Here is a 13,309-nt window from a genome sequence, read left to right on the forward strand (position 1 = left end):
CCTGCTTACCTTGCGTTGGTTAATGATGAAATTATGTAAAAACATCTTTTGTGTAGTCTGCCAGTTTTTAGATCGTTGAACAGAAAAATGCAATATGATGGCTGTTACTGGAGCTTGGCTGCAGCATCCAAGGTCAGAAATCAATTTATGTTTAACAAAGAATCTGGCTGAATCAGAAAATGGAAAACATGCATGAGTTCATTGATAATTTTTCTTGAGACAACTTGAAAATAATGTTTTGTCCTAATGTCTTGCCCTTGCCCTACATTAATTGCATTTTACTGCTGTAGATGTGTAAGGTGCTAATTTTAACCTCTATATGCTGTTGACTCATTTTATCTACAGCAATGCATCAGTTTATTACAAATAATCAAAATCATCAAATCTGGACATGCATGATTTTCACTGAAGGGTATAAAAAATTGTAACTATAGCTGTCCGACAAATGTCGTGGAGTAAAAAGTACAATATTTGCCTCCAGGTCCTGTCATCAATTCAAAGAACTGAACTTCAGCTCAGCCTCGCCTCTCAAAGTTACTCCTCAGCCGTCTTACTCTGAGCAAGATCTTAATATAGTTGCACTGTAGCTCTGTTGAGCTGCTCCACCAGTTTTTATGAGCTGCTTTGCTTTCAGCCCACAGGGTGAGGACCTGGTAAGGACCATGTTAACACTGTCACATGGTAGCACTGACAACAAGCATGGCCTGGGCGGGGTGAGTTATGGGTATCAGGAGGTATGGCGTAGGGTGGGTGCATGGGGGCGTCTGTGAGCAGGCCTCACCATGGCAGATGGGTCCCCGCAGTATCCTGCAGGGTGTTGTGCCACCCTACGGGAAGCCACCAGCTCCAGACGAGGAGCAAAACTCGCGCTCCAGCTGTCTCTGCTTGTGCCACCTGCGCCTGCAGGCAGCGGAGTTGAAACCCCCCCCCCACCAAACAACAACCACCCTGCCCCTGAGGCTCTCTGCTGTCCCCTCCCTCACCTGCTCAGGTTGGAAACAGCCTACATACCTACAGCAGGAACTGCTTGTTTTCTGTACACCGACATCCTGAAAGGTAATAACAAACCACACTGACTGTGAATATTCAGGCAGCCCTGTTGGCTCATTACAGCAGTATTTATTAGAGCACACTGACACTTACAGACTTACTGATAGACACAGGGGGTGGACACACGCTGCACTACCCCAGCAATAAATACAACCAGTGCAGATCTTACACTCTTCAGTTTTTCTTGTGACCATTGTAGAGAGCTGTTGATTCACTCTGTTTACTTTTTGCTGCCATAATTTGTCCAGAATAATAGACACACTAAGAACATAATGCAATATGACGTCATTTTATAGTCATACAGTATGTTTAGTGCTACAAAAGCTATTTTCATCACCAGTTAATGTACTGATTGTTTTTCCAATTAATCAACTAATGGTTTATTTTATAAACTGACAAAAATTGGTCACAGTTTCTTTGAGTTTGACTTGACCTCCAACATCTTGTTTTTTTTTTTTTTTTTTTTTTTAACCAACAGTACAAAACCTGAAGATATTCAGTTTACTACAAAGCAGAGAGAGGCAGCAAATCCTTACACTTGAGGAGCTGGAACCAGGGAATGTTTTTGATTGCCAATGAATCAGTTGACTGGTGATTAATCATCTCAGCATTTCAGGACTAAATATGTTTCTTTCCATATCAATTAAGTCTTCAGGCTGTTGTGCCAAACCCTGGTGTTTTGGATTTAATGTGTGATAAATGTGACAGGAGCCTTTAAACTGAATGCTGTTTTACGTGTTTCGGAAGGAGTGGTGGAGAAAGCATTCAGATCCTTCACTTAGGTAAAACTGCTAATACCACACTGTGAAAATAAGACAAGACAAGATAAGATAAGATCAACTTTATTAATCCTGGGAAAATTTGGTTAACATACTCTGTTACAGGTAAAATTCCTGCACTGACAAAAACTACTGAAGTAAACGTATGTAGGTATCATCAGACCTCAAAAATAATAGCAAATAAATAATAATAAAAACAATGAAATATATCACTCTAAAAGCTGCCAATTTATACCAATCTTTCCAATTTTTAAACACATATCACAGTGATGGCTATATGAGAAGGCTCTTTCAGGATAAATCTACTATTGTAAATAACAGTGAAAAGGTAGAAGATGGAATCTAGTGAAAAATATCTGCATAATGCAAGTTCGTGTGATGAACACTGCGCGCACAGCACCACCTAGAGGTTCCTGTATGCAACATAACCTGATCCTGGAGGATAACTGCACACAAACACAACGGCTGAATTATCAAAGAAGCTTTACCTCAACATTGGCCTAAATTTGCATTAAGTGTCCACATGCTTTTTGTAATAAACTCGCAGAAGTTGTTGTTGGCTGTTATCTCCAGCAATGCAACAAGTATCAACTTTTTGTAAATAATATAATAATGATGGTGAAATTAATGCTTCTTACTGTATTCCCTGTGTTGAGACTTTTGCTTGCGCGTGCTTTGTAAATGTGTGCGCAAGTGCGTGTGCCTGTGTGCACGCGCGCGTTTGTGTGTGTGTGTGTGTGTGTGTGTGCGCGCGTGTGGGTGGGATCTCGCTCACGTTGCCTCGCGGACACTTGAGTCGTGCAACAGTCAGAAAAGTAGTGTTGGAGCTGCGTGATTTCTTGCGTCCTCGCCGTCATGGAGTCCGCGAAGAGAAAGCGCTGCCCCCGCTCGGTGTTGTGCTGTGTGTTTGTGCTGTGTACGCAGCTGCAGGTGACTTTGACGGGAGGTAAGCCTTTAAAAACTGAACCTTGGCTCTGGACGAGCTGCCTTCTCGCCTCTGTCAGTCGCAGGCGTAGCTGTGGTTGTTTTTAGCATCGCGTAGGCCCGCGCTACACCAAGTGCCCTTAACTCTGAGCGTTTTGCTCTTGTATTTGTTCAGCGCAAGGTTTCTCTCGATAAGCCGTGTCAGTAGATTCGGACTGCAACTAAACATGCATCACTGTTACCAAACCAACTTTCCTGAATGTCGACACTGATGTTTGGTGTATGGAAACAGAACTTCTGAACAATCACAAACTGTTCCTACGCGTCAGTTCAAAGCAGTGTGTTTGCCTGTATTGCGAAACGCAAATATAACATTAAAATCCGTGTTTTCCCTCTGGGGCCTGGTGCACTGAAGGACAGCATTCTTTAGATTTTGCCTTTAAGGTGTCTAATCGTGGCTGATGTGCAGCGATCACGTACAAAATCCCCTTATGTGGACTAGATTTGTGACATGTGGAGCAAATATTGTCATTAAATATTAGCTAGTCCATTTCTACATAAAACACTGTTTAGACATCTCATAAACTAAGAGAAATATGAGTTTTAAAAGCAACCTTAGGCAACAGAGCTCCATAGGGAAAGAATCAGATTGTAAATAACAGGTGCAGAACTCAACAAACTGTCCAGGGAACAGTCCGGAAAGTCCTGTCACCATTTTCCAAACACAGGCACAAACTGCTCTGATAAAGGGGAACAAGTCACAAGTTGAAACTAACTGACGTAGTTTCAGCTCCACAGTCTGTTGGGGGCGTGTGGGATTGTATTCACTGGCATTCAAGCATTATATACTTAAACTGGTGATTTGATTATGTTAGTGTGGTGTTCATTATCCTTCCTGGAGCTTCTGAATCATTCTGCACAGATGCACACAGCTAAAAGAAACGTCCATCGGTCAGGTGTCAAACCTTGTCTCCCATGATTTTCCTCAGACTGCCCAGCAGACGGACGCACCTGGGTGCCGTTTCAGGACAAATGCTACCACTTTGTCCACGGAGAGGAAGACAAAATCAAATCCTACACTTTTCAGAGAGCAAAAACCCTCTGCCAAGGATTTGGTACCAGAGATATTTTATTTTCAAATATTTTCTCAAAGACAAAATGACAGTAGCGTTGTGTTCTCAGTGTGTGTGTGTGTCTGTGTGATCCTATTGTACATTGCTCTGCTTTTTCTAGAGCTTTTGACCGTCCAGAGTGCGGAGGAGAATGACTTTGTCATTAAATATAGCCCAGCGGTGTGGAAAGGCATTGTCAACGTGTGGTTGGGAATGTATTATGACACGAACAGTAAGTACCATGTGAGCGGAGGACTGTGAATACAAGCTGGATAAGTTCCATAAGATAAACTCTGATTCTCTATCGTAATCAGATAGGGAAACAATCTTTTTTTACACCTGTGTGGAGGAAGGTGGAAAAATGGCACTGGCTCTTTGATGCTGTTGCTTGTAATAATTAGAAAGCGTTCTGTTTCAAAGTCCATTGATCATTTTCTGTAAGTGATCATTTGTCTCTGCATTGGGGTTTGACATACTGTTAATTCTACTAAAAAGTCTCAACATAAGGTCAAATTATCAACATGTGTCTGAGCACTTTTAGGACTTGTGGAACAAATTCTTGAAATCCTGTTTTTCTGAAGCAGTCATTGAAGGCATCATCTGGGATGAAGCCACCAGAATCTCAAAATTTCAATCTCAGTTAGTGTGAATATTATTAATATATTGAATATCTGTCAACATTATTTGTAAGCAGAGCAGAATGGAGACTACCGGTTGACATTACCTGTTCTAGCGTTTGGCACGCCTGTTGGACTACTGATTGGTGCGTCTTTTCAGATGACGAGATGAGGTGGCTTGGCGAAGACCCGGTGCGATTCACTAACTGGGAGGACAGCTCTTCTCCGTCCGACCTCGTGCCTTTGGATACATGTGTGGCTCTGCACAGCAACACAGGGAAGTGGGAAAATGTCAGTTGCCTGGATGACGTAGAGAATGGCGTGATCTGCGAGACGGATCAGAGTAAGATTTAAGTCTTCTTTTTTTATGCAACACATATGTCAAAATGTCTTCCAGAGTTTTTGAAAGGATTTTAGTTTAATGTGAGTTGGGATTGTTTTCAACTGACCTTACTATGCTTTTTTTTTTTTTCCCCCAGAAGCTGAGGAAGCCAAGCGGAGTAAGTCGACCTTTGAGCCTCTTTTCACAATTTCTTTACTTCTTCCTCTGTGATTTCGTGTTTATGGTAGTGACCTTCCTTGCATTGTTACTTGTCCTCCTCAGAGCCCAGCGCGCTGCTGTCCGCCCTGGTCATTCTCAGCGTGGTGGCTATCGTGGGAGTCTCTGCCGTTGTTTGGTTCCTGCACCAGAAGCACAGTCCTGGCTCCAGCATCTTCACTGCGTTCGAGTACCACCCTCCGTTCCGAGTCCTGGAAACGGACCGGTCCTGCCTGGTGGAGGCTGAGGAGACTGACAGTGTGCCATAGGAGAACTTTCTCTCTCTTCCACAGTAGAAAGCATCTGGCCCTCCTCACTGGGTGGTGTGGGTTCATGCAAAGATAAGTCCACTCTAAAAACAAACAACAAAAACCACTAACTGAAGTAGTTTTGGGTTAACACGCTTCAATGCCATGATTCAGAATAATGTAGTGTGATTGTGTGACGACTGACACCAGGCTTACTCTGGTACTAACTTCTCACTGTGGCACATAAACTAAAACTAAAACTAAATCTCACTACTTCTGCTTTTTTGTCATTTGCGCTAACATAGAATCACGTCTACGTTTCTGAGATTGGTGCATTTTCATCCGCAATCTGTGATTTGATGTAACATCAGCTTATTATCAGGCACTATACTTTTCTTTTGTGATCATTATTTCTGTCCTGCATATTAAACGTAACTTACTCTTGCGTATTGAAAGAAAATTGAATGAATATACTTTTCCAGAGCAGACAGACATTTTCCCGTAGAGCGCTACTCCTGAGATTTAGTATTGCATTCCCATAAACTAACAAGAGGGAGATTGAACGAAGAATGGTCAGTTGGTGCAGCGGAGACTCGGGCATCCTAAAGTTCAGTCTCCAAAAGTGCTGGATTCTGCATTTCACATGATGCAACCAATCTCATGTTTCCATTAGAAGCTGCCTGCCTGGTTAATGCTGCACACCCCCAGTTTGTAACACAGGCTCTCTGTTACAAATGTGTAAATATCCCTGACGAACATCATCAAGGGTTATTTTCTCAGACTTTAAAAACCCTCAGTAGAAATGATTAAACAGCCACGACGAGTAAACTGACCTTTTTAGCATGTGTAAAATCAGTGGAGTGTCCCTTTTTAAGCAGTATTCGGAGACACGGGAATTCTCATATCACAAGCTATCAAGGGCACATGTAAATAGATAGAGTATGAGCAATTACCCTGTTACTCCACTCGTTAAATGAAGTAAATTTGCACAGTCCGTTAAAGAGATTCTTTTCCAGGTAATATATGTTGAAATGGAAAGCCGTCCTAAGCGATCTCCCTGCATTCTGTGAGTTTTTCTTGTGACCAGGTGTTAGACTGGCCCAAATGTGGCCTATAAAGCCAACATTTGATTAAAAAAAAAAAAAAAAAACAGATGAAACTGTCTTCATTCATTCCAGGATATTTTCAAGGTGGCTGTAGTGAAAATTTCCTACACTCACAGTTCATCTGCCCTTATTGTATTTTTTACCTGGTCAAAAGATACTGTATGTATTTTTATGCAGTCTCGGCAGAGTGGTCAAGGTTTTATCTATGGAAATAAGAAATTGCGACATTAACGACAATCAAGATTTGTAATGTTTGCATTGCAGAATGATAACAATAAACCTTTTTACATTGTGTAAAATAAACCCTCTTAAAACTGTCATACACTTTGAACAGCATGAATGCTTTTGTGCAATATTTAAGATTGATTTGGCAAGATTTGAGCCCTCGTGCGTTTTTCATAATAAATAAAATATGTTTGACTATAAGACAGGCTTTCACTTTTATTGAACTGATCTGAGCAGAAAGTTGCATTAGGCAGGAACAAGAAGTATTTCTTGTAGGATGCTGCCAGTGATATGTTTCCTTCCAGCTTTGGGCTGTCCAGCTGAGAAAAATGACTTCTCTCTATTCTGTGTGATCTACATAGAGCATTCCTGTTTGATATATATGTCAATGCATAATTGAGGAGAAAAGGATAAATTAGGACACTGAAATTGGGGATAGAGTCTAATTAGCTCAGAGAGGATATCTAAATCACTGTCATCTGAAGAGTGTCGGTCCCTCCAAATGTCCAGTGGCACTGTTGACATCCCAGCGTGGGCCAAGATGAAACAGAACTGAGAGACATCAGCAGGAAATCTCTCCTTTTTTTTTTTTTTGTTCCCATTCATGCACGCCTATTTTTAGACCTCCAAGAAGTCTGTCATCTAACAAATTCTCTTTAAATTTTGGCTGCATATGCCTCTTTCTGTTGAGTGCTTTCCCTTGATGTTTTTAACATCAGGTTCTGAATTATCAAAGGCGTTCGTGCGTCCGACATTTATTGATGTAGCAGACTAATGAAGAACCACGACAGCAGCCTTCTCCCTCAAAGCGTCCCAGGTCATTTCAAGATTTGGCCACAAGGTGGGACAGTGAATCACATTTCTGTCAGGTCCATTCACCGACAGTGCAGGGTCGGGGTTTTCTTCCACTAATGAATGTGTAAGATAATAAATTTGATGCTGTTTGGACAACCATCTGTAAGATGACTGACTTTTTTAAAATGGCAAACCAATTAGATTTTCTGGATGAAATGAAGTCTAGAGGTAATGTACCTTTAAACACGAACACAAAGTAATATGATGCAAAAAAAAAAAAAAGCTTATCTTGTCTCCAAGCTGAGGTGAAAGTCCTCTTGATGATTAAGAAGGTCATGTGGTGTCGCTGCAGTGGCAAATAATCAACATGTTAAGCAAGATGAAGGCCCAAGCATCAAAATGGGACGGGAAAAGACCATGACTGCTGTGTGGGAGGTGTGAGACTGGAGCTACATGGGCCATGTGTGGGGTTATGTGTGGCTGGACATGTTAAAACTGTTGCTTTTATTTAGTAAAAAAAATAATGAGAAAGTGTTGCTTAAACAGAGCTTGAACGCTCATTTCCTGATTCAAATATGAACAAAAGCCAAACCACCAAAAATAAAAACACAACAATCAGTCAGGAAGTGACTGACAGGTCTTAATATAATAATGACTGGACAACCACAATATCTGTAAAGGTTTTTAAATTCTGTCACACATTGTGTTCTGTGTATCAACGTGACTGCATGTACTGGACGCTGGAGGAGAAGAAACACACAAAATTTACATAGTGGGGCTTTTAAAGAGATTTGATTGGTTAGATTTCAGCACGTATTTATTCTCAAAACTCAAATTTAAAAGGCCAAAGGGTGATTTGCGCTCATGAATATGCAACAAAGTATAATACACTCGAGGTATAAAAGCTGATTGCTGTGATTGTGAGCGTCTGCCTGAATGATACATTTGGAAAGCGTGAAGAGTGATTGTAAAACACTCCTTTCTTCAGTGTTCACGTTCCAGTCCGGTTCCAGCTCTCCGAACTGCTGCCCTCATCTCAGATTTCTTCCTCCCTTTTTTTCCCCTGGAGTTAATTAAGAATGAATAACGATGTGAAAACAAAATGGCAGTTCAGTCTGATTATCGCGTCTGCTGAATCTACACGCATTTGTGGTTTGTTGTAATGTCGCAGAAAAGTGTTCAGCAGCTACAACAGAGAAAAACATGCACTGACATGCGACAGAAAGGTTTTCTTCAATTTGTTTTCCTGCACAGGCATAATTATGATAATTATAGCTGTCATAATTAATTAGAGCACTAATATACTAAAAAGCCTCATTTGATTTTTTGGGGAAATTATTGAATTTAATCAATGATGGACCTTTTGAAGTTTTTTTTTGCAAACACATTGCAACTTAAGTGATTTATTCTGTTAATGTCCCTAAAATGGCCTTTTCTGTTAAACTGAGGATGTCTGTCTTTTATTAGCACAGAGGGGCTGTTGTCTCGTCACAATGGCTGTAATGGCCTAATTTCGCTCAAATAATTGCAAATGAACCTCATCCACACATCTGCCACACCACTGCTTGGAGCAGGGAGAGCTCTACACTGACCCAGAATGACTAATCAGATGGACACTGGTATGCATGAATAAGATATGGCATACAGTGGCGTGACAGATGGAATGAAAATGTGAGCCACGCCGGATCACAAGACATAAGTTCATCAAGCCTGAGAGTGAGCAAAAAAAAACAACAACAAAAATACAACTAAACTGTGACGTGTAAATACGTAGAAAAACAGCCAGACTCTGGCCTGTGTGTAAGAACAGGTCAGCTCTGTTCCTGCCTTTCTGGTTGCACCGCAATCCCCTCTTCTTCTTTTTTTTCCTCCTGCTAGATATCTGTCATTTCTGTCCACCTCTATTCATGTTCCTGTCTTTTCCGGGGAAGGTGTCTGCACATGGGAGTGTAGAGCATCTGTTTCTCATGTCCTGGAAGTCTCGTGTTTCACCATCCTGGAACATGCTCCAATTAACAGAGGAAAACAAAGGCCACTATTTAGATGACTGCTCTCTGACCGGCCATTCGGGATAAACAGCAGTATACTCTATCTCATGTCAAGGCATTTCATACTACGCTCTTTACAACCATGCTTAAACTTGACTTTGTTTTCTTTGTCGTAATTTTAATATACAGAATGAAATATATTTTAAAAATATTTGCATTAGGTTATTTATTCCCATCCCCAGTGATAGAAGAAGTGTTCAAATACCTTACTTAAGTAAAAGTGCCAATACAGCAATGTAAAAATACTCCATCACAAGCAAAAATCCTGCATGAAAAATTCCATTTCAGGAAAAATACATAGGTATTAGCAGCAATGTATGTAATGTATGTATTTAAAGTATTAAAGTAAAAGTGCTGGTTTGGTCCCTTTGACTGTTATATCATTACATATGACATCATTAAATTATTAATACTGAAGCATCAGTGTGTAAGCAGCACGATACTGTTGTAGCTGCTGCAGTTGGAGCCAGTTGGAGCTACATTATATACATTTTTATATACAGGGCCACCAGATACACCTGAGGGGTCAGGAGATGATGAATGGGACAAACGTCTTATACACAAATCTGCTCCAAATTTTTGAACTTTTTCCTCTAATCTGTGATTTTTGGTGAGATATTGGGACATTTATGAGACCATGTAAGACATTTAGAGGGAAAAATCATTATTTGGCGGAGCTGTTAACAGCTCTGCCAATAGCTTAAAGTACAAGTACAGTAGTATGTATGTACAGTACTGAGTAAATGTACTGAGTTACTGTCCACCATTGGCCTTCCCTTTCAATGCAAGGCAAAAAAAAGCTACTGTAACTGCTGCGTAAGAAGACACAGTGCGACTCTGAGTACAGGCTTACATTTTCCTATCTGACCGCTCACATGGTGCGGCAGATTTTCAGGACTGACAGCACACACGCACACAGATGCAAAGTGTGATGAACGTACGCAGTTTTTAGCTCAGACGCTGTGCCATTTTCTAAATCAAATGCACGTGCAGTGCTGGGAGGCTTTGGTGCTGAAGGGATCAGAGCATTGTGTGCCGACATGATTAAAATCTCTATTACTTAAATTATGTCAGGAAAGAAAAAAACTAAATCAATGACAGTGAGTCCAACTCCTGTGCCTTAGGGGTATATTGAGCTCGCTGTGGACTGATAGAAAAATAATAATTAAAAACAAAAGCACCATCTTAATTTGTTTTCCATCAGTCTCTGGAGAGATCATCTTTGCTGTGTCTTTGGTATCTCATTATACTTTCTAATCAAGACTCTTTAAAAATCCCTTTAAAGGGGACAGACTGTTTGCCCTTCCCCCAGCACGCTGCTGCACTGCAGCCATCGACTGCGACTTATTATGTTACAAATGACCAAGGTATAGGCTGACATTTTGATTGTGCAATGTGAAAAACCACGTCCGGAAAAAAGGCTTTTGAAAGAGACGCTGCCTCGATCTCTACCAGTGTTCAATCTATCTAATGAAGATTGTCCAATACAATTAAAAACCCAGGTATCCTGTGGCTCGGCTGACAAATTTATCAGATTTTTTTCCCCCCTTTTCTCTCACCATGTGTGTTCATCCAGCCAGGTGTGTGTTACGCTCAGTCCAGTCATGTGACTGCAGCATCTAAAATGACAGCAGAGTTAAGAGACGGGGGGAGAAAAATCAATGAGCACAAGGGATGGTGAACAAGCAAATAAACCTGTTTTAAATTACAAATGCTGATCAAGGATTTATATTTTCTCTCTCTATGTGCCTTTGTGTCTTAATTACTGTCTCCAATTAGCTCAACTTCATGTACAGTGTGCTGTACACACAAAAAAGGGGCCGTGAGTTGAAATCCACGCCATCCCCTGATCACTAACACATCATCTTCTATCAAAAGACAACACGGTGCAGTTGTGGTATTTAAACACAACATCAGTTCACACCATTGATACATTCCCACATATAGCTTTAATGTCACTGTGCTGCCAGTGTTTGTTGTTTGAGTTTCACGATGAAATGCAGCCTGTTTTCTGTTGCAGACTGCATGCCCGCTTAATGAGCACAGGGGGGGAAAAAAGGCAGGTAGTCATTGTGCATTGCCCATTCAAATTCAACCGTCACCAAAGCGTTGATGGTCAGTTAATAATTTCTCTATCGCATTTTAGCCTCATCTGGTTCTTGTGTGAGCTGAGCAGTCCACACATTCAGACTGCTCCCTTTAACACAGATGCATGAACACCTCAGGGGCAGGTGCAACAGATCCACACATTTGTGTTTAAACTATGCAGAATTAAATTAATTTGCTCCCTCTATATTCACCAGCATTGTTGTCCTAATTTGAACTCTTATCTATAGGTTTCCCTGTTTTAATTCGGTTTACTAACTGCTGTCACTTTTCATTCTTACCGCTATTGAATGTTGCCTTTTCTAACGTTCGATCTTTAATTGTGTTTGTTGCCGGATGAGTCTGTTTTGCTGGGTCTCCTTTTTCCACATTTTGCTTGCAGGACAATAAGACTGATCTGTTGTACCAGCCAAAGCAAAGCGGCATCAAATCATCAAACTTACTTTTAGATATTGAACTATGCTGTCTGTCACTGTCTGCCAAAGCTATTTTTCCTGCCACATTTGAGCTATCAATTACAAAACAAAGTATGTGGCTGTGTGCAGTATAATCTGCCACCAAAATTCAAAAAGCCTTCCAACCTTATTGTGTCCTTACTTTGAATTTATAAAAACAGCATCAATCAATTCCAAAGATTATAAATCAACCCTCTAATAGTGTATAAGATCTGGAGAAGGTGAATATAGGATGCAGGACTGTGTTTTCACTGTCACACCAAGGATGTGGTGGAAACTCAAACCTCTTGAAACTTATGCACCTGTTTGTTGATGTAGTGATAAATAACAGATCTATATTTAATTTATGATATCACTTTTTAAATCTGGTGCTTATTCTGCATTTAGAGGCCATCGGCTGCACCTTCGTTTGCAGATATGATGGTTGATGAGGCTGACAGTCGGTTTGTTTTTTTTTTTTTCTGGAGGGGGGGCAAAAGTTTGCATGGCAGAAGCCTTGAGCTGACGTCACTTCTCTTGAGTTGCTTGGAGTGGAAACGGAGGCGAGAGTCTCTTCAATCTGCGATTAGAGACCAACACATCCAGTCACACTCCCAACCCGGACTCAATTACTGACCACTTCTCCACTCGTCTCTTTAAACATCCCGCAAACAGCACAAAAAAAAGCTGGGAAGTAAATGAATTAATTAAATTCGCTTTATTTTAAAGGAATACGCCGATTTTCGACGATAAGGTGAGTGTATTTGTGTTTTGCCGTCGGGAGTTTGCAACCTTAGCTCGCCGGCTATCACTCAGTAACGTACGTTCAGTAAGCAAACGCGCTGTTAAACGAATTTCTGTCGCTCGGGCTAACGGCTAAGCTAACGTTCTTTTGCTAAACCGGTAGCATCCTTTTTTCCCTACACTTGCCTCACTGAAGCGTTATCCACTCCATGAGTTCAACACGGCGATTTAAGGAGGAAAAAAAAAGTTAATGTCAAAGTAGATACGGCGTTTTCGGATGTCGTCGAACTAAACTTTGCTCAGAATGTGACTGTTGTCGTGTTAAAACTGTAACTTGGTCGCAAGAAGAGTATTCTGACACAAGAGTTGAGCAACTACCGTTAACATGTCACCGGTACTTGGCTCAGGCAGGCAGGCAGGCAGCGCTGCTCAGTCTTGTCATTACCTCGCAGCGTGGATCTTGTCTTTGTTGCCAGCTGGTCCACTCTGCGGATTCACCGTTTGTCCAGAAACGTTAATGGACGGATGACGAACACATGCACACAAGTTCTTCGCTTTGTAGGGATATTAGTTGTTTTTAGCT

The 13,309-nt window shown here is 41.1% G+C and overlaps 2 protein-coding genes across 11 annotated transcripts in view; both read left to right on the forward strand.

Moving 5' to 3' along the window:
- The first annotated feature begins 2,617 nt into the window (after nt 1-2,617).
- Nucleotides 2,618-6,874, forward strand: cd302 (CD302 molecule). 2 transcript variants are annotated; one of them, XM_041950302.1, is made up of 6 exons: nt 2,618-2,775; nt 3,743-3,868; nt 3,987-4,097; nt 4,643-4,825; nt 4,965-4,982; nt 5,087-6,874. In XM_041950302.1, the coding sequence occupies exons 1-6, from the start codon at nt 2,685-2,687 to the stop codon at nt 5,287-5,289; spliced, it is 732 nt and encodes a 243-aa protein (XP_041806236.1). In that variant the 5' UTR covers nt 2,618-2,684; the 3' UTR covers nt 5,290-6,874. The 2 variants fall into 2 exon arrangements, with proteins under 2 accessions (XP_041806236.1, XP_041806237.1); XM_041950303.1 differs by having other exon boundaries at nt 2,667-2,775; nt 4,962-4,982; nt 5,087-6,871.
- Nucleotides 6,875-12,575: 5,701 nt separating this feature from the next.
- LOC121616064 (bromodomain adjacent to zinc finger domain protein 2B) overlaps nt 12,576-13,309 on the forward strand; it is a 53,117-nt gene continuing 52,383 nt past the window's right edge. For all 9 annotated transcript variants that reach the window (XM_041950676.1, XM_041950679.1, XM_041950677.1 and 6 more), the window contains exon 1: nt 12,576-12,736. The gene's annotated coding sequence lies outside the window, so the exon portion shown is untranslated. The remainder of the gene's footprint in view (nt 12,737-13,309) is intronic.

The sequence above is a fragment of the Chelmon rostratus genome, chromosome 13, assembly GCF_017976325.1.
Source record: "Chelmon rostratus isolate fCheRos1 chromosome 13, fCheRos1.pri, whole genome shotgun sequence".
Classification (NCBI taxonomy): domain Eukaryota; kingdom Metazoa; phylum Chordata; class Actinopteri; order Chaetodontiformes; family Chaetodontidae; genus Chelmon; species Chelmon rostratus.

Bases quoted from the DNA above. Each gene is read 5' to 3' on its own strand.
- cd302 (XM_041950303.1), top strand. From the start codon at position 2,685: ATGGAGTCCGCGAAGAGAAAGCGCTGCCCCCGCTCGGTGTTGTGCTGT. The intron at 4,098-4,642 runs GTAAGTACCATG...GCGTCTTTTCAG, and splicing joins AATGTATTATGACACGAACA to ATGACGAGATGAGGTGGCTT. The intron at 4,826-4,961 runs GTAAGATTTAAG...TTTTTCCCCCAG, and splicing joins GATCTGCGAGACGGATCAGA to AAGCTGAGGAAGCCAAGCGG.